General features: G+C 43.0%; 1 protein-coding gene across 1 annotated transcript in view; it reads right to left on the bottom strand.

Annotated features, from left to right (window-relative positions):
- The window catches only part of CALCR (calcitonin receptor), a 79863-nt gene that overhangs the window by 15368 nt on the left and 36893 nt on the right, over positions 1–27602 (bottom strand). Inside the window, exons 7-10 of the mRNA XM_075140785.1 lie at positions 12966–13119; positions 7774–7834; positions 7607–7673; positions 3717–3935 (exon numbers count right to left, since the gene is read on the bottom strand). Coding sequence (XP_074996886.1) covers positions 3717–3935; positions 7607–7673; positions 7774–7834; positions 12966–13119 — 501 coding nt within the window. The remainder of the gene's footprint in view (positions 1–3716; positions 3936–7606; positions 7674–7773; positions 7835–12965; positions 13120–27602) is intronic.

Genomic DNA, 27602 nt, shown 5'->3' with positions numbered 1-27602 from the left:
TAACTTTAAGTGCTTGTGTATTGCTGTTGATTCAGGAGCTATTTCTCCACTGCATCAAGCGGACCTCCGTGGCTAAATCTTCTCTGGCACAGCAACTGTGCCATGTCAGGTAACGTGATAGCCTCTACAAACCCAGCTACAAGATGCCGCAGAGACAATTAGGTGGGGGGGGACAGTTGGTGGAAGGAGCTTGCAAGCAGCAGTGTATTAATCACTGGGCTTGTTTGAGAGCACCTGGTGGGGGGGATCTATATGTGGGACTGATGTATCACGGCGTTATTGCATTTTTCTACTCTTCCTTTTTTCTTGTGAGGCCTCTGCTATGGACCAACGTCAGAGATAGGAAGCTGGGATAATGGGATGGGCTCGCTGCCAGCAGACCCTCTGACAGGAGCTCAGCACCCCAATCTCTTTGCAGCCTGGGACCCCTCAAAAGATGCTCAGTGGTTCCCGGGGTGGGGGAAGTGGCAGTGACAGCGCCAGGGCCAGCAGAGGTGCAGGTGGCCCCGGTGGGTTGTGAGGCATGAGCCACATCCCTCCTGCCCTCTCTCGCTGCAGAGACCTGAGTGCGGTTAGAGGCAGGAAACAGGGCTGCTGCTGCTTCACTCCTTCGCAGGAGGCACCCTCTTTGCCCAGGTGCACCAGTTCATCTTTGCTGGGCAGCACGATGGAACTTTTCAGGCTTTTAAGTGACAGATGTGTTTTCATGCCAGAGGTGTGCAAGGAGCCAGTGCATCCCGTAATGTTTTACACCCTGAGAAGACTGCATCTTTCATGTGCTTTCAGCATCATCTAACAGGCTTTTGAAAGTCAGGTTTTCTAGGAAAATCTGCAGCTCACTGACTCTTCCGGAGTGCAAATGCTTGCTTTGTGGTGCCTACTTTAGGAGCTCTGTTTAATAACCTAACAGCACCTACAGCATCCCATTCTGTGCATAAGGTATTCCACTTAAGGTTTGAAATATCTTTCTTTTGCCTGGTGCAATCTTTATTTCAGCACAGTCTGGAGACTGAGGAGCTGATACTGGTGATGGCGAGGGGAAATAATAATCTCTACTTTTACAGGATCCATGGGAGGCTGGCTGGCTGGGCTGGGCTGGAAAAGTACATGCATTCATATTTGCAGCACAAAAGCCAGTCTTCAATTTTTTTATCATTTATACATCTACTTTACAGATCTGTTAAGAAGAATCTGGTCTATGTGATGAAACAGACACAAGCTGATACAGGGGAAGTAGACATACAGCGTTCGTGAATTGCTCATATAGTCGTATTCAAAAAACCACTTCTGCTTAAAATGGTGAACATTGATGAGAGCACTGCAAAAAGAGCAGGAAAACTCAAAACCAGACTGGCTTCTGTAATTCAAAAGTGACTTCAGCAGAGGAAACCCAGCATGTAACATCTCGACGTGTTGTTTTTCAACTGGGAAAACTGTTATCTGAAAGAAATACCATGACACGCTTTCTTATGGGAACAAATTTTTTCTTATTCATCATCTTTAATCCTTTGATTTTTACAATAGGCTGCAGTGCTTGTTTGCACAATTTCCGTGTAATGGATGATGTAACTAATATATCAAACCATCATGCTCACTTAAAGCAGTGATGTGCTGTTGAAAAACTGTCTCTGTTCTAGAAAAGGCATAAAAAATTAATCATTTAACCAGTGCAAAAATGGAGAATGTATTATATTTTCCACCAAAAGAAATCATAATTGCACCCACAATGCCTGCTTGTATAAGATTGACATGCCACAGAATGCAAAAACTAATAGACTGCTGCTAGTTTATGGAGAGGCAGGCTGCGCTGCAGTTTATGAGAGCGCAATAGCTAGTGGGGAAATATAGCCGTTACACAAGCTAATACAATATCTGCTAATTACACAATCAGTCTTAGAAGAAAATGAGCACCAGAGGAGTGATTATATAGCTGGCTATCTTAAATATGCATACAAGAAATGTTTGGGAAAGGATTAAGAATGTTTATTTCAGAATACAATTAAAAATCCGCTCTAAGTAGGAAAGGGAGCGTCACAGTCGGCTGCAATTAGCAGGCAACTGCATAGCCCTCCCGAAAGGCCAAATCTTACATGCTGGCAGAAAGCACACCGAGAGTATATTGCAGAGCTGTCAAGAGCTCTTCTGTGAGGTCTGCATTGCTGCCTTGGCTCGGGGACAGCCCTGGGTGGGCTGTCACCCCCCGGCATGCCTGGTGGCCTCTCTGGGCCCAGCAGCAGTGGGGCACGGGCAGCCCCCACCACGTGCCCATGCCGGTGTCCCCAGCACTGTCCCTGCTGCTGAAATGGAACAAAATGTATTGGCAGGGGGCAACCGGGGTGAACAAACCATGGAGAGACACCCATCCCCAATGACTGGGACAGGGCAGAAGGAACCCATCGGAGATGTAACTTTGCTTTCTTGGATCCCTCCTCACCTAATCCCATCCATAGGTACAAGAGTTTCACAATACTTTGGTTTTGTTTCTGGTTCCATTATAACCTCGCTTTGGTGACTTTCTATTGCATAATGATTATAATTAGCCTTGTTAATTAAGATAATTAACATTAATTTTTAATTCTCTGACAACCTCACAGGATTTGAAAGATGTTTTAAGAGTAAAATGATTACTGTAACATTCTATCTTATCCTAACTTGCTAAAACTTTAAGCAACTTGTCACCAGAAAACTTATTTGGAGATATTCCTTTATAGCCTTTGAGACCGAAGAAGTGACACTACAGGTAACAATAGAAGAAAGAGACTCTCATTCCTTTTAAGCAGAACTGTAATATAAGATGGCATACACTACAAAAATAGACATGCATGCATACCCACAGTTTTGAAGAGATAAAGACAATAAGTAGAAAATCTGATCTAAGATGATAGGATGCATAGATTTTGGTAGTAGTATTTATCACTTCATTTAAGGAAAAAGCACCACTGATTTTTTTTTAAGCTGTTTTCTTACTACAACATTAAAATAATTTCTGTATTTAGCTTCTGTATGAAAGGAAACAAGAAGTGGTTCACTGTACTCATCCATGTTGACCACTATTCACAAATGCATTAGAAATCTGCCTTTCCTAGTCAATATAGCACTGGATATATTACAGTCAGTAAACCAGATAAGCAAGCATTTAAAGTCATTTAGGTTTGTTTTGTTTTGTTTTTAAAAGAAAACAAACCAGACTTACTGAATGATGCTGTATTTTCAAAGCATTTATGAAATCAAAATGTCAGTCATATTTTAATTTAAACTGCCTAATAATGGAATTTTAACTCTTAAATGAAGCTTCACTCTCTTAGTCTTTTCTTCTGTGTGTTGGCATTCCCACTGTACAACAGTTTGCATAACAGCTAATTTTAGTATTAACCTCACAGCACCAGTTTCAGTGAATCTGAGCACTTCAACAGAAATCATGCTGGAACATAAAAGCCCTCTGTGATTGCAGTTTTCTCTCTTTAGTTTAGAAATAGTGCCATCTGATCATTTTTGCTATATTTTTCAGTGTTCCCCTATCTTGCAGTTGTTCTTTATGCAGCGGTACTACTTGTGCAAAGGCAGGTAATCCAGTAATGTGAAAGTGGTTGGAATAGAACTGCAAAACCACGGTCATGCTCAGTTTCAGGGCAAAACCACTGGCAACAGCATCTTTGGCTAAATTAACTTAACAGCAAGCACCTCACCTAAGCTGAAGTTGCTACTATATAACATACCTGGTAATGCATTAATATATGCATGATGTAATCATATATTTCTCCAGCAAGTCGGTTTTCTGGTCTCCAGGGAATAATAACAAACTGAATTCCTAGTAAGGGCACCAGGATTAAAGTGGCTCTGACAGCTTTCATATACATGTTGGACTCAGCACGGTGGGTATCTCTTAGCTTTGTCACCAAAACTCGGACAATGTTAAGCAAAAAGAAAAAATTGACCTGCAAAAGCAAAGCCATTATAGGTGAAAGCATTCAAATTAAACAGACATTCAAAATAAAAATACAGAGCACATAAATGGCAGTAAAATGTAACTTTCTAGCTTTATCGTAGCTCATAATGGGCAGCTCCTTGGGAGTCAGGCCTTGGAAAGTACCTTGAATGTCTTCAGAAAAGAGAGGTTAAGCTGCTCTACATACTTCTCTTAGGAAGCCTGCATGGATGTTTCAGGCAGGCAAGGATCAGTTCTCGGGAGCACTGGCTATTTTGACAATGATGTGGGCAAATTTAGGATTTCCAGGGAACAATTAGAATCATAGAATCATAGAATTATACAGGTTGGAAAAGACCTCTAAGATCATCGTGTCCAACCATCAACCCAACACCACCATGCCCACTACACCATGTCCCTAAGGGCCTCATCTACACGTCTTTTAAATACCTCCAGGGATGGTGACTCCACCACTTCCCTGGGCAGCCTCTTCCAAGGCCTGACCACTCTTTCAGTAAAGAAATTTTTCCTAATGTTCAATCTAAACCTCCCTTGGCGCAACTTGAGGCCATTTCCTCTTGTCCTATCGCTAGTTACTTGGGAGAAGAGACCAACACCCACCTCACTACAACCTCCTTTCAGGTAGTTGTAGAGCGTGATGAGGTCTCCCCTCAGCCTCCTCTTCTCCAGGCTAAACAACCCCAGTTCCCTCAGCCGCTCCTCATAAGACTTGTGCTCCAGGCCCTTCACCAGCTTCGTTGCCCTCCTCTGGACGCGCTCCAGCACCTCCATGTCCTTCTTGTAGTGAGGGGCCCAAAACTGAACACAGGATTCGAGGTGCGGCCTCACCAGTGCCGAGTACAGGGGCACGATCACCTCCCTGCTCCTTCTGGCCACACTATTTCTGATACAGGCCAGGATGCCGTTGGCCTTCTTGGCCACCTGAGCACACTGCCGGCTCATGTTCAGCCGGCTGTCAATCAGCACCCCCAGCTCCTTTTCCTCTGGGCAGCTTTCCAGCCACTCTTCCCCAAGCCTGTAGCGTTGCCTGGGGTTGTTGTGGCCGAAGTGCAGGACCCGGCACTTGGCCTTGTTGAACCTCATACAGTTGGCCTCGGCCCATCGATCCAGCCTGTCCAGGTCCCTCTGCAGAGCCTTCCTACCCTCCAGCAGATCAACACTCCCGCCCAACTTGGTGTCATCTGCAAACTTACTGAGGGAGCACTCGATCCCCTCGTCCAGATCATTGATGAAGATATTGAACAGGACCGGCCCCAGTACTGAGCCCTGGGGAACACCGCTCGTGACCGGCCGCCAACTGGATTTAACTCCGTTCACCACAACTCTCTGGGCTCGGCCGTCCAGCCAGTTTTTTACCCAGCGAAGAGTGCACCTGTCTAGGCCGTTAGCCGCCAGCTTCTCTAGGAGAATGCTGTGGGAGACAGTGTCAAAGGCCTTACTGAATTAATCTCATTTTCATGTCTAAAGTTTAACGGGATGGACAAATTGTCCCTGAGGAGAAACTATGTCTCTCTTCTGAGTCTGAAGGTCACCTAGGTATCTTGCTTCAGTCCGCACTGAAGATGTCTGCAGTGGAATGTGCTCCAGCTTACCTGGGCCAATACTTCAGGCTTGTGTGTGAGCAGGGGGGCAAGGCTGCTCTTGAGAAAAATGTAGGCTACCCCTTGCCTCCACCAGACCGCCTGGACTCCATCGTACACTACCCATAGGTAAAAGTTAACACTTGCTGGCTCAGGGCAGAAACGCCAGACACTTCAGGACGTTTTGCCCCTGACCCTTACAGTCAGTGATGCCAAGTAGCTCAGCATCTCATCTCCTCCGTCATTTCTGGAAATCTGATTCCAGCTGTGGGTGCTCAGCATACAGAAACCTGCTCTTGACCCTGGCTTCACGGAGAGCTCCTTGCGGGATGTGCTGAGAGCCTGCGGAGGAACAGGGAGCGCAGACCCAGGCTGATAATGAGCCCCGTGGGTACCCTGTGGACATCCTAGGTATCACAGACCTTCTCTCTCTCCGGTGTACCCAGATCACTCTTTTTCATTCTGTTACAGTAATATCAGGCACCCATGCTTTGGAATGTCAATAGACTTTTTTCAGATTATTTTTTTAAATAAGTATGTAAGTTGCATAACCTAGATATTTTAATAGCCCAAATTCTACAGGTATATGAGAAATTTCAACTGAACTTTCAGAAAAATAAAACATGAATCAGTAAGCTTTGGTAAAGCATTTCATCACTTCTTAACTACTGAGAGACCTTTCAACTGTTTTACATTTGTGCTCTACTGGAAAAAAGGAATAATAAATGACTTCTGAGGTCTCATTCAGCATTAAATCTAAACCTTATTCTCCATCCTACTCTGATTTCAATCACTCTGCTTAACCTTCACTTTTAGAATTTCTGGAAGTAACTGTGAAAAGCGAAAAAAAGACTTTACAAAGATAAAAATCCTCAGCTCTTTTGAGTCAGTCTGTCACTATAGGATTTTTGTAGCAAATCATGCAGGACATTCTGTAGACATTGACATCTTCACATGAAAAATAAGACTGGAAATGGCATAAGTACAAGCCAGAAATTATAATGTCTTATTTTGAAATCAGTTAAAGATTGCTCTTTTTCCATAAAAAACAGTCCTTCCTTTTTTCTTTGTGGCTAAGATGTACAGACTTGGAGCACGGTGATAAAAATAAAGACAAATGGCCTCTCCTAGAAGTTAGTTGGCAGAGGCAGAGGCAATCAAGACTGAACCAGTAAACCCGCAATAGGTGTGATTCTATGGGAACACATAGATAGCAGGCTATCTGTATGGCAAGGAGGAATGGGTTTCTTCACGTTGCTGATGTGCAAGACTGCTTCTCAAGAAAGGGCTGAAAGTTTTTCAGGTTTTCAGCTAATAGGTGGAAAGTTGTTTCTTTATTCAAAGGTGTTCCCAGTATTCACCGCCCTACTCTTTGATCTCCGAGGTAATTACTGCAGGTATGTCCATGCAGATGTTTGCAAGCAAGAGGCAGCTCAAAAGCTGAAAGTGCATTTTGGGTGACACGCTGAGGTGAGCTTGGGGCTTGGGTCAAATAAAACCCTTTCTGCACCTTTCAGGAAGGTCAGGGTTACTGTGCACACAGTACCACTGGCATACAAGATGCTATATGTATACACATTGCCCAGCTGCACTTTGAATCTTGTCCTCCTACTCAGACAGCCCAGTGCAGTCCCTTCCCTGGACTAGTTTAGCTCCCTACCTTTGGACCATACCAGTTCAGTGACCAGTAAAACTCGTGCTGAGCGACCAGCCTGCATTCAGCTCACCCCAGCTAAGGCATGGCTAAATGCCTCATTGATGTCACATAAATGCAGTCACAAATTCGATTGTCACATTTGTCACAAATCAGTTACGCTGGGAGTGAGTGACCACCCTGATTTTCAATAGTTGTTAGTGATTCTGCTTGCCTCAAAATTTGATTCCTTACTGGGAGATCCCTTTATAGGACTTGTTTTTGAAAAGTATTGAGAACCTGCCCTTGTAACACTGAGTAGAGAAAACCTCTAGCTAATTCTGAGTTTTGACCAAAATACTTGAAGTACAGAAACTTCTATTCTGTACAGGTTAGCAGCATTTCTAAAATAATTATTAAACTGTTGATAGCAAATAATGTTCTTACCAATAAAGCTGCCATTACAGGTCCATGAACAATATAGAGCAAGTGCGTGTCAACACTCATCCAGCAGCTGGAGGGGAAATACACCATTAAAATTTATTGTTAACTCAAACAAAATGTTACACAGTTAAATAATGCTAAGTTCCTTCAAAAACGGACACGCTACTCACTTGTCATTGAAGTATCTGGCTCTTGCAACAGCATGAATAGATGCCGGCACTAAAGGGAACCCTGAAATGATTAAAGTTATAGATCAGTCTTGGTATTTTTTTAGCTTGGATTTCACGTGTCACGCACATTAAGAAGTCTCTTGTCCACAAAACACATGCATGTGAAATCACAGCTTTGAGGAAAGAACTGCAATCCCCTCGCACTGAGGGCCCTAGCATTACCTCGATGGTGCAATGCAAAAGGGAATAACGTTCAAGGCGGACCAAAAGGAGAAGCAAAGCCCACGGGCCATGCTCTCCTGGGGCGTCACAAAGCTGCTGCCAGGCTCCCCTGCGCTGCTGCAGCTTGTGCAGGGAAGGGTGTGAGCAGGCAGTGTGGGAAGGATGCAGGGATCATTCCGTTCTCAGCGGGGTATTCCCTCAGGAAACCAGGGACACTCGTTAAAACCATGTACCTCACTGTTGAGCAAGAGAGAGGCGCATGAACTCGCATGCCAGATTATGGAGCAATAAACAACAGAGCGAGGAGTTGCTCTTTCGGAGCCTATGGCAAGAGAAAATGTTTGGACCCAGGAGATTTTTTGGGGGATGGGGATTTGTGGTATCTTCTGCAGGTTCCCAGCCGCTGTGCAGCCAAGCCCACCCCATGCAGCTTTATCTCAGCAGGGAGTGGAGCTGTGGATACCATAAATCCACATCTCCTGACGTATCTGTGAAGCCTCTGGGGAGGCCACTGCTCTGACAGGGAGCTGACGGGAGCAAGTTTGCACCAGGCCAAAGGTTTGGGAACGTGCCATGCTTAACAAACTGGAAGCCTCAAATTCTTATTTTCAGTCTGACATTAAGAGTGACAATCTGGTCCACTCCTGTCCATCTTCCTTCAGCTTGCTTGTATGTTGTGTCCCTCTCCAATAGGCTAGAAAGCTGGAATTGAGGAGTCTGCACTAGTTAATACTGATCCCAGTTTGTACAGCGTTGCACATACAGAGAGCTGGCCACTGGGGAGATGACCTACTGCCTTGTCTGTCCTGTGCAGAGAGCTCTGTGGACACCTTTGGTGTTACTGCTGCCTGTTCCCTATGAACCATGGACGTTTCTTCTGAGCTTTGGATATTCTATAATTATAAGTAAAAATGTTTGAAAATGTTCTGCTGATACTGTGATTAGTCACAGAGGGAAAAATGTGGCTCTTTGTTTCTTCGGGTGTTAGTGATTTCATAAACACTTTTAGAAGAGACAGAGAATCCTTAGTCAAATTCTGAGGAAGTCTTACCTCAGAGCCCAGGCCAGCCAATGCTGGAGTCAGAATAAGGACAAAAAAGTGTCCTATGTAAATAGGACACTCTGATGTCTCCAGGTATCTTTAAGCAACAGCTACTTACTCTACTGCCAAAAAGACTTCTTACTGCAGTTTACTTTGGGAGGACAATGTAACTGTGGGAGAACAAACTGGATTGTCTTCTCCTTTATATATTGTTAGAAAATGATTCCTTGGCCTCTGGCTGCAGAATGCCTTTTTTGGGTGATGATGCACAGTAGAACAACAAAAAGCTCAGAAGAGAAAGAAAGGAGCTTCCCAGGGTGAGCTTATGGGATTGACAGCTTGAGAAAATCCTTTTGATTTGGAAATGGAGCAAGTCTGGGTTAGTTTTGTTGACAGACAGATTGAAGTGCAAATTTTTAAGGGGACTTTCTGTAATAGCAAAAATTTTTCATCTGAAAGCTCTGGCCTGGAGTATTGTGAGTAGAGTGCTCCACATGATGCCAAGGAACCTTTTCTTCTTCTGCTAAATGCATTAGCCTAGAACATTTGGCTCACAAGCAAATCTTAAGAATGCGACGGAAAGTTTTCATTAGTCGGTTACAGGGTAAGAAGCTCATGACTGTCTATGGCTCAAATTTCCAGCTGCAGACTGGATGGGCTCTCCTAGGGCTAGGTGTTGCTCTTCTCTTGTAAAGGGCCAAAAGGCAGAGAGTTAATGAGAAGTGGAGCACCAACATCTGTTGGGTCTTACTGGCACAACATGTATCACCCGAGGGCTCCCACCAAGACATGGTCAGCAGTGAGTAACGTGGAAAAGGTCTTACCCCAGCCATCCCAGGAAAAGGTATGACACAACCCTTTAGGTCATGCCAGGTCCTTTATGGCACAACCTGGCAATTATGCTTAATTGTATTTCCAGTTGAATTTGGAAGGCACTTTCTTTCAACACTGTCCAAATAAATGAATCCCTTTTCACTTTTATGTGGATGAAGCTGCCTGAAGCAGCCAGACAGAGAGGACTGTAGCTGGATGCACACATATGATACTGTTTTCTTGCCCTGCATAAGAGTGATTTCCTGACCCAGTGAAACAATAACAAATGAGAAATTACATCTCCAGCAGCAGTTTCCAGAGAAGGGGTCACCTGAAGGCACCAGCCTTGAAATACATCTGTCCATGTCAGATTCCATTCAGTCATCTCAAACCTTTTGCAGAAGTGTTTTATATTTGCTCAGATTTTTATTTTTCTTATAAAGCTATTTTAGAAATGTCATTAGTCGTTTTTCCAAATAAAATAATTTCGATCTTCTGGCATAGGGATTAGTTATAACAACGAATAATGAGTAACTTCATCTTGTGTTGTACATTTACCTTGATCTTTTGAATTGTAATTCAGAGCACAACCTGCTCTGGTTGCTCTGCATTGCCCTTTGCAGAAATGTGTATTTCTCCATTGATTAACATAGCTGGATGTTTCAAGTTAGACTGTGTGACTACTGCTTCTGGAATCAGTGGAATTACACTGATTTATGCAAACTTAAGGGGTGGCCAGATAGTCCTAATTAGATCATTTCGCTGTTAACGATTTCTACCTTAGTTAGAAGGTGCTAATGATCACTTTTTTTTTTTGTGGAAGTAGTCATCTAGTTTCATTAAAAAGGCTGCAGACTTCATAGACGAGTTGTGTCCATTTTTATTAACCTTTTCCTTCTCAAGATACCATCACCCTATTACCACAGCCACCATCCTATTTATTTTTTGGGCAGTGCTGCAGATACTGATGAGTATCTTATCAGATAACTTCACTGAATTACTCACCATGATGCTAGTGCTGTTCTCAGCAATATTACAGCTAGCTCATAAGCTTTCACTGCAGGCTAGCTGTCCCAGTTGCATTAAATTGCACTGCCTAAATTGAATGTCACCTGAAAAAAATATGTTTATAACCATTTTCGTCTTGCATAATTGGATATGGAATGACACTATTTTGGGAAGGCTTATGCTGCAAGAAAGGAAAATGAAAAAAACTTTATCTGGAAGGAAACATTTTAAATTACTCCATTTTCAAAATGGGCTGCCATTTCAAAAGCAGAGCCCTATCAGACTTTGTATATTCAAATATTCTGAACTATGAAAACTTTGTGATAGCACAGTTGCTTGCTCCAAGAGGGCTCAGCTATTTGGATTGACAAAGTCCAGAAACCTTGACTCAATTTAGGGTTCTTCAGGAAGGTTGTCTTAATTTAAGAGCTGATGACGTTCCACATACTTTTAATACCAAGAGCACAACAGGTCCCTCTCTTCTCAGAAAAGATGCCATTCTCATAAAAAAAAAAGAGTGCACGATGGCATTCTCATAAAAAAAAAAAAAAAGAAGATGAGTTCTTACATGCCTGGAAACTGTTACCATAGAATCATAGAATGGTTTGGGTTATCTGGCACTACAATCCATATAAACGAGAAAATCATGCTAATTTTCTAGGTATCTAATGTAGGTATCCAGAGAGCACTAAGTCTTGTACCATAAGAGGAAAGTAAGGCTTAAATGAAAATCCAAATAGGGGAAGAACAATAGGGGAATTGTTTCCACTTTGCTGCCTATTTAGGACCTGATATTGGATGCCTAACTAGTGGTTAAAGTCAGAGTTTTAAAGTTCTTCAGAACATTCAGAACTGGGTCATTTTTCTCTGATCTAATTCATTCCTAATTTTTCTCTGTTTAAGCAGTAGGGCTATTTTTTATTTTCCTGCTGTAAATGAAATAACGTTGAAGAAGTATAACATCTCCAAAGAGGCTGGAAAATACAGAGTAAATTCTATCTGCTTCAGGCTGGGATTGTAAGAGATGAATACAAGTGAACATCCCTAAGTGCAGTGGGACGATGGATAAAGGTCCATCATTTGCTGCTTAGCTGCACCAGTGGTTTCAAGATACAGGGACTGGAATGAGGCCAGAGATCCATGGTTCCCAAACTAGGAAAAAGCTCTTGATAATGATTTTCTGTCAACACTGATGTGGACTGGATTTACAATAGTGATTTAAATGTGAAAGAGACTGCACTCCACTGTAATCTGCTGGTTGTATTTACGTGGCCTTTTATTGGACCAGACAGTGCAAAGGATAAATTACTCTGCTAATTAAAAGGCAAGGGGTCCCTTAGTGAAAACAGAAGAGATCTGCATATTTGGAGATGAAGGACCAGACCTAGTGATGGTTCCTTGGGCAATATGCATGTGGCAAAATACAGTTTGCGTCCGTAGTGTGCGGGTTTGTAACCTCTGTCATAGAATATCATTGAGATTTGCTTATCGACACCTGTATGTTTCTCTGAAATGCTTTAGAGATCACTGTTGTTGGACAAAATCAGCCCTGACAGCAGAGCCATTATCTACTCCTGTGTAGGTAAAATTGAACCTTCTCCTTTAAAACAACACCTGCCAAAATATATCTGATACTGGATTCACTTCCAGAGAAATTCTGGTTCCTCTTTCTGCATGCTGTGTTTTTTCACTTTGGGAGACACAGATACTGATTTTTCCTCTTCTTCATTCCAGAAAAAATATACTTTTATAGGTACTGTCACAGATTAATAATTTTGCATATAAAGTGACAAAAATAGACAACTTTTGTTCAGAAAAGAGATGTGTTTGAATAGAAATCTATTTCTCTCCCAAAGCTTTGATTAACAAAACTTAAGCATTTCTTTCAGCAAATCCCAAGGTGCAGCAAATAATGGACACTGACTCCTGCTAATTTTTGTAAGTCTCTAGGCCCATCCAAATAAACGCACTCAAATTTAGGACCCAAGAACTCAATCTTAAGCTATAATCTAGTGGTATAAATACAACAATTCAGGAGTATAAGCCCTAGAAGAATTCAAACATCTGAAAGAATGGACCATCTTGCTACAAATTATAACATACATACCCCAGCCCAAGAGGTAATACCAGTGCAAACGCTGCTCTTCAGCAAACACGGCCACCACAATCAGTGTGTGAAGATAAATGCCTTCGCAGAGCATCCAGAAGTAGTTGCAGCCCAACATGTACTGATGAAAGAATTGCAGAACTTTGCAGCTTACCTGTTAGACAAATGAGATAATGTCACAAAATCGACCAGCATTTTGCATTTAAGCAGGCAAAGACAAATGTTACTGCTTGGCTATAAGAAAGCAAAGTGGAACAAAAATCCCCAGCTCTTGCTGGGTTTGTTCAGCACCTATGAGTGACAAAGATTTTAAACTTTCATAAATGAGATGAATGGAACAAACATCCCTCACAAAATAGAAAAAATAACAGCACTCCAAGAAGTACCACATAACAAAAAATCCCCTTCAAAATCTGACGTTTTTTAGAACTGAAACAAGCAACTTGCTTTAGATGTACAAGAAAGGCTGTGAAGATGACAGTAACTTAGAGCTCCAGTTTGGGTCATTTCTTTTACTTTTGATTAAACTTTTCTAAGGTTTGTTCAGCTCTCCCATCTGAGCTGGAGTCACTCACTCTTTAAACTGCATCCAGCTCTGAACTCACTCCTTCGGGAAGGACAAGTGCTGTTGGCAGTGGAAATGTTTTTGGTAGCATACCAGGGATACTGGCTTCACCTCTTTGCGAGAAGACAGCTTTTCTTTATTTTGTCCAAATAACAAAGCGACACATGGAGCTAAACGGAGCCGGCAAAGTTGGGAAGTGGCTCCAGCCTGTGGTTCAGATGATGTTGCAGACATAGACCTTGACAAGAGACTGTGGCTTTGAGATGCTGGGAAGCAGTGGGCAGATGGTGGAGGGAAGCGTGTCCTGTCCACTACCAGAGAGCCAGCTGGTGCGGGACAATGCTGTTCCTCTTCTGAGAGGATCTCACGTCCATCCGCCTCCTCAGAGAGGGCAATGAGGTCCTCCACATGGACTTCCATGCCACCAGCACCCAGGTGGAGTGAGAGGGTGTTGCTGTGCCAGCAGAGACCCACTGCTCCTGGGGGAGCACCACGTGCTCCTTGGAAATCCGAGGTCACAACAGCAATGGCAAAATGACAGTCGTCATCTGCGGTCACAGGAAAATACTCCTTCCCCTTAACTTCTGCAGAAGTTTTCCAAGCTGACTACCTGGGCTGTAAGAGATGTCTTGAGGATTTACTTGTCTCTTTAAAGAGACATTTGGGCAGTTCAGCAGGTAGAGGAGTGCCTGTTCTGCGTCCATCTGGGGGACTCAGACTGCCCCTCTGGACCAGAAAAGCTTGTTAGCCATCCAGCGCACCACGTTCTGTTCCTGAGAAACATTCCCAAAGCAATTGCCCAAAGCATTTAGTTCTGTTTCAATATTTACAGTGCAGCTTGGTGCTCATGAACATATAGAATTATTGATAAGTTAAGACATAGGATTCCGACAGGATTAGCTTGAAGGACTGATTTTTATTTTTGGCAATTCATTTTTTCTGCTCACCGCACAGGGCAGAGCAGACAGTCACATCTTTTTTCCACACTGTGTCTGAACAGTTCTTCCAAAGTATGCCAAAAAAGGGTTGTATAGTGGTTTGAAAAGGTTAAAAATAAAAAAAAGAAAAAGGAAGAAGCAGCATTTGCTCCCTTTTCTGTTGGCAACTGTGTTCATTAAAGTTCTTAAATGATCCTTGGACTGTTTTTCACAGGTCTGGGTCAATACGTTTCTTGCCTTGTTCCCTCGCTTGTGCTCGATGCAGCCTCCCAGCTGGCGGCTGGCCTTTTCCCATTCTCCCCTTATCGATCACCCACCCCCACAAGGGCTGCCTTGACTGACAGGTGCTTCCCAAAGGCTGCACACACATTCAGGTGGCACCCTCCCTGACATCAGCCAGCTACCCCAGCCTCTAAAAAGTCAGCAAACTTTCTGAGCCATCACAGCAGTTTTCCAGACAGGTTTGATAAAATCTGCCGTGTGCCAGGTTTGGGTTCGGCCAGCCCCACACTCCTCTGTGGGGATCTCCTTGGAGGAGCTGCAGGTCAGGAGGCTGGCCCGAGAGCTCGAGGCATCGTTTTCCCCATGGCTCTGTCAGCAGTGACTTGGGGTGCCTGCACGTCGCACGCAGGCTGGCCCTGCTCCCGTCGGTGCCAAAGTCACCCCAGCTTTCCATCCAGCCACCGGCGCTCTGGGAGTGGTCTCGTGCTGCAGCCCGGCAGCTGGAGGGGAGCAGAGCACGGCCGGTGAGTTCTGCAGGAAAATCCATAGTACGTTCTCAAACCTGTAATTTTAACTTAATGCTTTCACCATTTCATATCGCCGAACCGAAGGGGAGACGACTACGGAGTATCCTTGCTTCTCTTTGCCAGCTGTTTGCACTGTTCACCAAGCCTCTGAGCAGATACCGACCGAACGCTCCTTCCATTTGAACTAAGTCAGTCTTTGCTGGAACTTTTCTCTGTAGCTCAAACAAATGCACACATAGAAAGCACACTGCCTGAGAACTACATACCTAAATTTCATTTACTTCATTTCCTCAACATTTCTTTTTTTCCTGTACCCTCCATATGAGCTGTCACTTGTGGCTTTAAAAATGAAATCATATACCTATCTTTTAGAGTAATGGCCATGCAGACAGCTCATGATTCTTTTGAGGAATTTAATAACTTCCTATGCAGTAAGTTAAATAAGTAAGAATATCATTGGCAAAGCATGAAGGATGGGTCTGATTAGTACTTAGATCCATATCACATTAATTTGAGAATGAATCTGAAAAAGTTAGCATAAAGGGTTTAAGCACAACAATGCATTGAAATGAATTATGTTACATTTGTATTAATCAAACTACAGCAAAAACCAGTCTTTGCTTTGGATGAGCTAACAAATGCAGCACGTTTCTTCTGTGGCTAAGTGATGCAGTGGAAATATTTTCCTACAATAAAAAGAAAGTGTTTTTTTAGGTCAGAGCAGGTAAAAGAGAAGAACTTGTTACTGCTGAGAACTGGATTAATGCATGGTACAAATAAGACATGACAAATGTAATCAACATCTCAGTGTACATTAGTCTTAGCTGGGAAAATTGCAGAACTAGTAAGTTTTATGAAGTATTTATTCTTACAGAAACAAGTAAAATAAAACTGCAAGATGATACAGAAGCAAATCTTCCACCACTTCCATGCTTGATAACTGACTGTTAACTTTGAGATAAAAAACATATCTAGGGGTTTTGTCTTCTGCTGAAGTCAAATACGTTTTGTTGCAAGTTCTTTGAGGCAGAGGCTCTGTCCTTGTTGTGTCTTGTACAATATGCAGCACAGTCAAATCCAGGACTCAAAGGATTATCACAGCACCTTCACACTATGAAGGAGAGTAAAACGTCATGAGCTCTCAGTCTATGGGTGTGCAGGTGACTGAAGCTAGTGGGTTTTAATTCATGAGCAGGGCAGGCTGAGAGGAAATAGCTGGTCCTTTCTAGCGCAGCCTGGTAACTGTTGCTCAGGCTGGTGTGCCTGTCTCCTGAACAAACGCTCCTCTTTTCAAGAGCCTGGAGACAGACAGCATTGCGCTGCACAGGTTGGTGGCTATGTAGCAAGGGAAAGTGTGATACAATTACTAGCAAAGCCCCCAAAGCCAGGTAACCCCTAAGAAAGCAGCTCCTTTGTGGCTCCGGGAGGATGGCCGAGAATGAACCCCTTTTTGGCAGAATACAGCCTGGCAAGAAACTCGATCTGTGAGCAAGGAGGCTGCCTCCTGCTACTTGTTCTCACTGCACTGATGAACGCAAAAGCTGAGGAAAGTTCTTTACAGATCTGCAGGAGAGCACTCAAGAAAAAATCTTTATTGTTAATTTTCCTTCCTCATGAAAGCAACCTTCAATTCTGGCTAACTGGTCAGGGGCAAAAGGGGTCAATAGGAATACAGTCAGTCATATCCTCATCTCTTGCAAATCATGCTAAGAGTCATGTAACTCTTGTGAACACCTCAGCTGCGATACGTAATGAAAGCACTTCAAAAGGATGCTGGAACCATTTCGCAGAGAAGATATAAAATAATTTATTCTTCTTTTACAAGAAGGAGCTAGAACTGCTGTCTATGATGTTTTGCAGGATATATTGGTGTATTATAAATACTGTTAATGTTCCAGTCCTGTCAAAGGAGTCCCAAAGGTCCATCTGCCTGCACAGGACCCTTCAATCGTGCACTAATGTAGTTGGCACACCACTCTCCTCAGCTAATCCAGCAGCCCCTCATCACATGTATTTGTCATTTCTCTGTTGAGGCTCTCCTTGGTTATCGGTTAATAGCTTACGGACAGAAAGCTGCAGCATTAATTACCACCACCACCCATTAGGGCAAATCAAACCAAAACACTCAGACTACATAAAGGCCAGAATACTATCTTCAACAATAGTAACAAAATGTAATGTGAAATAAACTGCTAATTGTTTTTGAGCAGGTCTTCCTAGTAATTCAGTCAGAGTAAAAGGACTGACTCAGTTTTGGCATAGGAAAGTTGTGCAGATTCCTGTCTGTCCTCGTTCCCGCGATGTTTTCCTGGGTGAAGGGACTCAGGTTGGCAGGTTAGGAGGTCTGTGTTTTACACCAGTCCTTGCCAGCTCCGGAGAGCCTGCCCTATGGAAAGCGAGGGTGGGATAGCCCCTTGGTGTGCATAATGAAACCTCTCTTTTCAAATGCTCGCTCTCCATTGAAATGCCCCCGACTGACATTTCAAGTAAATTGTTAAGAATAGGCCAACCAAGGTTATTGATTTTAAACCAAGCCAGCTATATGGGCCATCACTACAGCTGTGCATTTCTTTGTTTAAAGGGAAATAAACATATTTGACCTTATTAATCTGGTTCCTCTTCACCTCTGTGAACCTGCCCAGTGAAGGACCCTCCTCGAGGAAAGTTTGTACTGCTTGCCACGGAGGCCAGACGTGATTTATTCAAATTCAGTTTAAAGACAATACAATATATTCTTAGACATTCTTAGCTTAGCATTGTAAAGGAGTAGCTTGAAGTTTGATTACTGATTTGCCTTACATGTTTGCTTGTTTTGGTTTTTTTCTGCCTATTAGAGCACTATTATGTGAAAATATTCTTAAATTCCAAGTATCCGTATGTTACACAAATAAGCAATAAAAGGAGTTTCCAAAGCAAGACAGTGCTAAGTATTGTAGCTGTAAATCACTGGCTATCAGAAAGTCATACCATTACACAATATATCTACTTGAGTCATCCATTAAATTGTGTTCCAGTCAGAAACCTGGCACACAGGGGCTCGGGCTGAGATTAATGTTTTAATATACTTTAAAATCATTTACGGAACAAAATGTACACAGTTGCTCAAAGGCATCCTAGGTTTTGTGTTACAAGAAAGCAAAACATGAAATTAAACAATGGGGGATATTTTTAACAGCTTCTGCGTCTATGTCTACACTATAGCAAAGCAGCCAGCCCAGAATTAGGCATTCTGGACAGGAATTAATACGGCTACATCCTCACATCCTTGAGTCCCATCTGCCGTAGCCATTGCTCTTCTGGGGCTGCAGCTTTGAACCCTGCAGGGCGCCGCACCGGGCTGAGCTCCCGCGGGGTTCCCGTGGCGCATCCAGCACTGCCAGCGCGCGGCGGCCACCGGCTCCTCGCCGGCGGGGCACACCGTGGCAAGCGTCACGCAGGGTGCGAGGCAGAGCAAAATGCAGCCTCGTCACCCCCAACGAGCTTGGTTTCTGTGCTGGGGTTGCCTGAGGGAGGCAGCTTTTCAGGAAGGCATCGTGAGTATGAGCCTGACTGATGGAGGAGGGCAGAGAGGCTGTCAGAGGGGGGCCCTGAGGAGGAGAAAACAGGGGCAGTCAGGGTAACCTAAAAAAATAGTACAGGAACTACTTGACCTGCTGTTCATTTGGACTGGAAACGGAGTCAGAGTGCTCACAAGTCTGCTGCCATCTTGTCCCAGTTGCGGGAGGTAATCCCCAATGAAATGGGGTAAGGGCTTGAGTTATCCCAGGCACCTCTCCTCCACCACTTTGCTGCCCTTTCATTTTTTACTCTTCTGTTGCAGGCTACTTCTGTTCGGTCTTAAATACCTTCAAGAGCAGTAGGGTGGCTGGGTCATGAATGGGCAACAATACAGGTCTGCACAGCAGTCACCGAAGGGCAATGAAATAGCACGGATGGCATTCATCTCACTTAACCTGTTTGTCTGACTTCACGGTACAGATGTGTAGATTGAAGCAGTCCCTGGAGAGGAATGAGCACTCTGCATTTTATTCACCTGACCTGTTTTAGCCAGGTGTGAGTGAGAAGAATGGTCTCCTGGACTCAGACACAGCTGCCTACACCGGTAACACTGCCATTTAATCAGACAAATCCCAGTGAGGAAAATAGCTGTGGCAGCATGGTATCAGGGAGAATATTGTGTTTTGGAAACATTATGGTACTGTCCTTCTGAGGGTAATTCCTTTTGGAAACGTCCATCTTTTGAGGGATTTTGAAAAATCTACTTTCTGACCAATTCACACTCAAGTTTCTCACATTTTAGGTAGATCCTTTTAAAGACACACGCTAAGGAAAACTTGGAAAGTTTAATTTGAATTGTCTTGAATTAGCAGTTGCTTCTACAACAGCAAAGTTTCTAAACATAATTGCTTTATATTCCCAGAGAAATATCAAAACCTAAGCTGCTTAAATGCGCTGTTCATGTGGGAGTCTTGTGTGGAAAGTGTGGGAACAGTTCATTAGGGGATGCCATGTCCGTACAGCATAGCACAGAATCCACCAAAAAGGCAACTGTTAGCATTTGCACTTGTTGATCTGACATTTAAGAAGTCACTACTTGACATTTTTCCATGCCTGCGTTTTTAGGGGCTAATGACATATCATCTATTCACCTTTCAGTCTCTCAGATGCATAGGAGACAGTGCAATTGATAGAAATTTATGGTCATCCAGGTCCCACCCTACATTTTTAGGTCATCTTCACTTTCTAGTTACAAACGTCTCCCATGTCTTGAGAAAAATGAAAGGGAAAAATAATAAAAAGCCTCAGTAGAGCATGGAGAATTGTATTAGTGTCAGAATTCAGTCAAGCACAACTCCACACCAGGAAAGCCTTTCAGGGCCTGCTACAGCTCAGTTCTGAGGGTAGAATTAGTACACCTTTCTTGAGCAGCAGTTCTGAAGGCATATAATGAATTTTAACAAATCTGGAGTGAATTCACTCATTTTGCATGTACAGGCAGTATGTGCTTTGCTATGACAAGCTCATATAAAAACCCCAGTGGCTGCAAACGGCCGCTGTGGCCAGACAGGAGAATTCCAGTCAATGACAGCAAGACCAGGGATGCTGAGAGTTGCCGTTTTGCCACAACAACAGAGCTTCAGGGTCCAGAGACAGTGCAGGTGCATAATGATTAGGCAGAATGACAGGTTAAATCAGACTTTTCGCAGAGACATTTAAATCTGCAGTTTGGCCTCTGTGCCAGATATTTGGCCTCTATCCTTGCTGTGGCTGAGAGTGCAGATCTTCCTCATCTGAGCAGAAAAGATGCAGCCTGAAAACCTGGGAACAAACCCCAGGACATGATGCCTTCAGCTTCAGGACAACAATGCATTTGGCAGTACAAAGTCCTTTCTGGAATCACAATTCTGGAGGAAACGGCACTGCACCTCCTATGTAAGAGGTGTGTAGGGATCACACTGCCGAAATACCACCCACAGGATCTGATAGAGCCTGGGTTATTTTGACATGAAATACCTTGGGACTGGGCTATATGAAAGCTATCATCCCTCCCTTCATGATGCTGCAACAGTTTTGAGAAACATGAGCCTACTAATTGATACCACTTTAAAAGAAGAGTAAGTAACTGAAATGTAGACAGAAAAATTCCTGAGCAAAGTAAGATGAGGAAGTCCCAAAATAAATACTTATTCTTAGACTCTTAAACCTCCTGATGGCAGCTGCTAATTTGATGGTGCCTTTCCATCGAGAAATCAACCATAATAATGTTGTTGAGAAAGCTCAGCTCTTTCTCAGAGATGGTGACTGACTGACTTTGCAGTCCAGATTCAGTTGTTCCGCAAAACCCACAAATGCTCTTCACAGAAGTGTCATTTATGAATGTTGTGAATGTCCTTTAATCATCCATACCTCATATTCTGGGCATGGCATGCCACATCAGATCAGTGAATCTGACACCAGCAGGATTACACGGTGCTTTGTTTCCTCCATTACTCTGAGAGTTTTGAGAATATAAACAAGAATATAAAGACCTTGGGAAAAATGACGGGAATTACTGCTCTGTGTCATGCCATTTAGACCCTGACAGATCTGTCTTAAAATGAATGCAGATATTATTCCAGCCTGAAAATTTGTGAGAATTCTTTGAATATTGGCTGGTTCTGAATTCACAACGTCCCTTAGTCTGCGTTAATCTCATTGAACCTTGTGGGAGGGGGAAGAATTGATCTTTCCTAGGATGGAAGAAGAAATTCTGATTTGCATCTGAATTGCTGCAGTGTTATGCCGGTGCAACCCAGTGATTTCAGTGAGGGTAAAACTGGTGCAGCATAGCCCTGGCGCTGCCTACGAGCTTACTGCTGGTAGAAACTTCATTTGGAAATGGTTCAACAGCATAAAACAAACTCATCCTCTTGAAGGTGAACACATGTTCCTGAACTGAAGTCACAGTCATTCTCTGCCTCCAAGGAAGGTCACACTGCCCTTTGCTCACAGGCACAGGACACTGTCAGTGATCCCGTGCCGGCTGTGCCTGGGTGCTGGGCCTGGAGAGCAGGAGATCCTGTCCCTGTGCATCCTGCACAGTACTGCTCCATTTTCCTTGTCCCTGTGGCTTAACAATGTTGGACAGGACTGGTGAGGGGGCGTCTAGGCAGCAAATGCTGTTAGGAAGCAAAGAATTATACCCGAGAAGTGCAATTCTGCTGATACTAGAGAAATGCAATGGCAGCAGGAGGGACTGTGCTCTCCATGTGTCAGTTCTGTTTTGTGGATGAGGGCAGAGGCAGATAGAGCAAGGATTTCCTTTCCCTGTCACCTCCTGAGATGATGCCCCTGTAGACACATGCACATCAGGCACTGTGCTTGTCTGCACCTCTCAGGCTCAGCCATCGCACCTACAACCCTCAGAAATGTGATATGGTGCTTTGCAGTCCAACTGAGAAATGCTCCTTAGCTGGGAGAGTGTCTCTCTAAACCTGAGCATTAGAGCCAAGCTTTCCTGTTCTCCCTCTCTTTCTATTGATTTCCCAATTACCAATGGCATCCTTTTTGTGTTAAAAAAAAAAAAATTAAATGGGTCTTAGAAAAATGTTAGTGACTACACTGGTTCCTGTTTCAAAATACAGTTTGTGACTCTCCTGTCCTGGTTTAGCATTTGCTATGTCAGGAAAGAACTTGTGCTGTTCAAATACCCGCTCTTCTCTGCTTTACTGGTGAAAGCTAATGACAAGACAGGTATCTGTCACAGGGGAAATAGGAAGGATGGGAGATGCGAGCTTGTCTTCATGAACATGCTCAGGGAAAGGAAAACAAATGGGATTTGGGTATTTATTTGTAGATGACAAAAATTATTCTGGGGCACCTACAAGGCTAAAGCACAGCCTCAGTCCTTTGCTTGTAAATGATGAATTAAAGGGTTTGGTTCACTCGCCCACAACAGGCATTTTTGCTCCCCATTTTACTTTGGAGCTGAACAAAAAATGGCAGAGTTTCATTACTGAACATGGTGTGGTGAGACACAAAACTGGTGGAAACCCTTTGACTTCAATAGAGCTTGGCATGGGTGTAACTGGAGACTGACTTTGGCCCTCTTTGACTTACACAAAAGTGAGTAATACATTTTATTCTCTCCAGGCCAGCTTTGCTGAGCCAGTTTGTCCTAGTGAAGTTAATGCACAAATATAATCTGCAAATGCACAAAATTTGCAGATTTGTAAATTTGTAAATTCACAAATAAACACTGGGCCCAAGCCTTATTCCTATATCTGAGGCAGCAGAAGGGCAATGTTTTAAACAGCCAGTTGGACCCTTCATTAGATGAAGGGCTCCTAGGCAAGATGATGACAGCTTTCACAAAAACACCAATCCTCTCCTAGCACAGAAGATACACGAGAAGACTCAGGAGACGTGACCACTAGGCGTTGGCCAGTAATTCTCTGCTAGAAGTCTGGTCTTTGATTACTTACGATACTCTAGAATAGTTTTGAGTCATCTCTTTGGGGTTAAACTGGCTGTGGAGGTCCCTGTAAGTAATCTAGTGGAAACAGAAACAGATGTACTAAGATGAAAGACTTTGGAGATGCTTTGAGAGTGACAGAAAAGCTCTGGAAAGAATTACATTAATAAAGAATCAAATTAATTTAACAAAAATGTAGCCTCCTGAAGCTTTATCCCAAGCATAATATATGAAACAACTCAGAGGATCAAAGTTCCCTTTTCCTTTGTGGAACTCCACCTTTGCTGCTTCCAGTACAGGCTGCACCGTGGGGACTGCTGGGACTACTGAGGCAAACACAAGTCACACGGGGCAGCATTTTTGCCGTTTGTCCTCACGGGGTATCAGCTATGGGGCCCTCATTTGAGAAAAATATGTTTTAACCTCCCCCCAGGCTCTGTCAGGCTACATCAGAAGGAAGTGAAAGCAACAAGAGACGAGGACGGTAACACTTACATGGTAAAAAGACCTAAAATTAACACTGTTCCTGAAATGCTGTGAATCTCCTTTGTTTTCTTGGGTCTCATTCCCTGTCTATGCCTTTGAGAATAGGTATCGTAAACCTGTAAATCACAGTAACTACCCTTTATACACTCTTCACCTTCCCACACAGCTCAACTTTTTATTTCCACTGTTTTACAGTCATAGGGAGGAAAACCTTGGACACTTGGACAATCATGGTTTTCACTTGAATTAGTCAATGGTGAGATTATTTATAGTGTTCTAGTGTCCACGAGGATACTAATTTTTTTAATATTAATACTACCATGGCTTTGCTTTAAAGACTGTAATGCCAGTGGACACCAGCTTTTGTGCTTTCTTTTTCACTTTCTCTTGGTCTCACTAATAATGCTCAATGGGAAGCAGCTTAGTGGTTTCTCCTGAAGGCTTGCTTCTTACCAGGAGATGAGCTTCAGGCGGTACAGATAAACCTAGTGCGCTTTGTCATCCCACCTCATGCCCACAGTGATTCAGCTTTTCAGTGATGATGAAGTGCTCGTGCTGCTGGTCCTGTTAGAGACACAGAGTGCATGCTGCACCGTCAGCTAGAGCGGTAAACTAGCTCACGATCTTTATATCTACATCTACACAAGGAGGCAAGAACGGGCTTCAGTGTATCATACCCCATGTTCAAGGCACTTTCCACCTCAGCAAAAGCTGAGTTACAGATACTGCTAGTGGAAGGGACTGTGTCAGGCTCGGCCCAGCCCATGCCCAATCTGTCCTTGCTAAGAAGCAGCTTGCAATAAAACATGGATTGCTTGGGTTCTGCCTTACCAGCTCTGCTGCTGTACCCATGCAAGAGAGGCTACAGATTATTTATACATAAAAGCTCAAATAAGCTGTGTGTCAGACAGGTGGGACTTGACAGTGGGATTGGAGCATGCCTGAATAGATGCTGGGTCCTTACTCTCTGATATACCATGGGCAAGCGTGAGAGCCCACACATAGCTCCCAGGAACTCCCAGTGGAGCACTGGCCCTTGCTATGGACTCTATAAAACTGCTATTGAAATTGAAACTTTCACACCATACGATGCCAGAAGCAAAGGAGAAACTAGTACATGAAAAGTGAAGAGACTACAGAAGAGCCTGGAGAAAGAAGAGAACAGATATTATCTCTACTAGAACGGGAAAGTGATAAAAATGCAATAAGATCTCTTTAAGCTTTTCTGGATGAGTTTCCAATTACTGAGCCATTACTGATTTGTGACCAAACTTAGACCCATCTACAAACATATTTATATTGGTGCCCATGGAGCTGATCAATTATTCAGTTTCTCATTAGCAGAGCTATTTCTCCAATCATTAGCTGTATTTTCCTTTACCCTCATCAGAATAGAGTATTAAAATTACTAGTATTGTGGAATAAAAAAAAATGAAAAATACAGATCTCATGTGCAAGACTATATTAAAAGATTAGTCAGCAAGAGTTTTATTTGTAGTTCCACAGTTTTTAATGGAGAACGTAATGTGCTGTTCACAGATCACCCTTCTTCTGTGGGCCAGTCTCATTTAAGAAGGTGATAGAAGATATCACTTCCTATAAAATCTGTTCCAGTAATAGTGTAATTAATGCAGCTGCCACTTTAGACACAACATGCAAAAAATTAGCTCACATAACATTTTTCAGTATATGTAAATAAGTGTTCATACATGTGTCCTGTTTTTTTTTGTTCAAGTGTCCCTGAACCTTTTTCATTGCTTCTTTGCTTCTTGTACGGCCACCTGAGCTCACATCTTTCTCTTCCTTCATTTCAGATCCAGATAAATCCGAGTGAAAGAGAGAGAGAGAAAAAAAAATTATATAACCAGAAAGCAGGAAAAAACGAGGTAAAAAAGCAAATTAAGATATATTGAAAAAGTGGCTTGACTTACCATTTTACGTGAGTAGAATCATCATCAAAGGGTTTAACTCTGTGCAGCAAACTATATGCAAGTAAGGATGCAGTACGACCTCTTCTCATGTAAGTGATGCTTTGGATTGTCTCACATCTTTTGTGTCTGGATACAGGGAGAATGTGGGTGTCTTGGTGTTAGGGATGAATTTCCTCTCTTGTTCCTCCTGTCTTTTCTTTTTGTTACTTAACAGAACCTTCTTTCTTCCTTCAAAATTGTATGGATTTGTTGATATCCTCATAAATATGTGTTCACAGTCAGTATTTTCCCATGGCATTGCATATTTAAAATCTATTGTGAAACTTTACGCAGGAAAAAAAAGCAGGAGCTATTGGGGTGGAAACACATTTATTGTTTTGCAGAATAAATACCACCAACTTCATCTCTGTATATGGCCATTACATACGGGGTATCTGTGACTATTTGAAATTCCTTCTACACACTTCAGTATTTCTGTATATATTTGTGCGTAGGAGCCACGCACACATGAGCCTGTCAAGCTTAGAAGATGCACAGGTGGAAAGTGGATAAATGCAGCAAACTACAGAAAGTCAGAAGTAGTCATCTTAAAATGGACTTAATAAAACAGAGGGTGCAGTAGGGATAGAAAAAAACAAGCTATAAAGCCTTCATTTGCTCTGTCAATTGGCATTAAAATAAAAATATTATGGGAATTTACCTGGTGGAGTAAGTAAATTTTTAACATAAATCCTTTAAGTCTTCATATACTCATACACATAATTTCATCATGTGTTAAAAACTTGCCCTTGGCAGTTCATTTTCTTTTCCCAGTCATGTATTTACAAGTTACTAAAGTAACAGAATACACTTTCTAGTAATGTTGGGAAGTCTTTGAACGTATTAGCAGGTCACCTCACCTCCTTTTTTTCTGATTTTTTTTAAGGAAGGGAAATCTAGAAAGTGAGGCAAGATCAAGCAGTGAGCGTACCCTCATCCCTACTTGACTGCAGAACAAAAATGGGAGACCCCGGGTATTCTGGCCCCAAGTTTTGCACCTCGCCTCTAGACAGCAGTTCACTGCTGAGTCAAAGACATGCAAATTTGGTTTGGAAGAAGAAAGTGCAAAACAAGGGCTTTGTTCACCAAAGCACGTGCTTAGCTAACTAGCTGCGGCCAGGTTTGCTAACACAGCTATATTCGGTAACTTCAGTCGAAGGACACCGGCTTGGGCGGCTTCCGTGCCGGTATTCAGCACTAAGGGTTCTCTTCATAGTCCAGCCCAAGGCCTGAAAGCTAACTGCATACATGAACCTCTGCAGTGCTTTGGGGCTCCACAGCCTCCAAAGGTAACCACTTATGTCATTTCTACGCTGTCTGTTGCCGTAGCAACAGAGGTTGGGGTTTTCATCAGGTGATGCTCAGCGTGCCAGTACCTGTCCTGGGGCTATGTGGCTCTACTGAAGCCTCTGAGAGCTCTGTTGACTTCACTGGGGTCGAAATTTCACTCCAAATAAAGATCCAGCCCAAAGGCACTAGATACAGGTTTTTAATGAAATCTTAGAGCACAGGAGTCCTCGCCATGGCCTCAACTTTTAGTTCAAAGCACTTCACTTCAGATAATTTACTTCTGCTGCCAGGAAGTATCACTCTTAACCCTGAGGTAATGACCTTGCTTCAATTTAGGTGTCTGATATCATGTGCCAGCTTTTTATCTTCAAATATCAAGTGTATTTTCATTGCATCTCTTGCACAGGCTACGTAGGTATGATGCTATGCAGTAAGGAGAAACAAAATGTGTGATTTTTAAATTATTCTTCTGCTTTTCTATTTTTTAATCTCCAGATGGTCCCTGGAACTGGTGACGTTTTCTTTAGTCTATATATTTCCTGCTTTAATTAGCTTACTTAACCAGTAAGCTTTAATTAGCTTACTTAACCAGCACACATTTCAAACACACACACGTGATCAGATAATATCAGGTGCTAATATTTAATTGCTTTCACAAAATTCGAAGTGGATAAATGGTTGAACT

The sequence above is a fragment of the Calonectris borealis genome, chromosome 2 (genome assembly GCF_964195595.1).
Source record: "Calonectris borealis chromosome 2, bCalBor7.hap1.2, whole genome shotgun sequence".
Taxonomy (NCBI): Eukaryota; Metazoa; Chordata; class Aves; order Procellariiformes; family Procellariidae; genus Calonectris; species Calonectris borealis.
The sequence above is the reverse complement of the archived record's forward strand: the minus strand, read 5'-3'. Positions and strand labels throughout refer to the sequence as shown.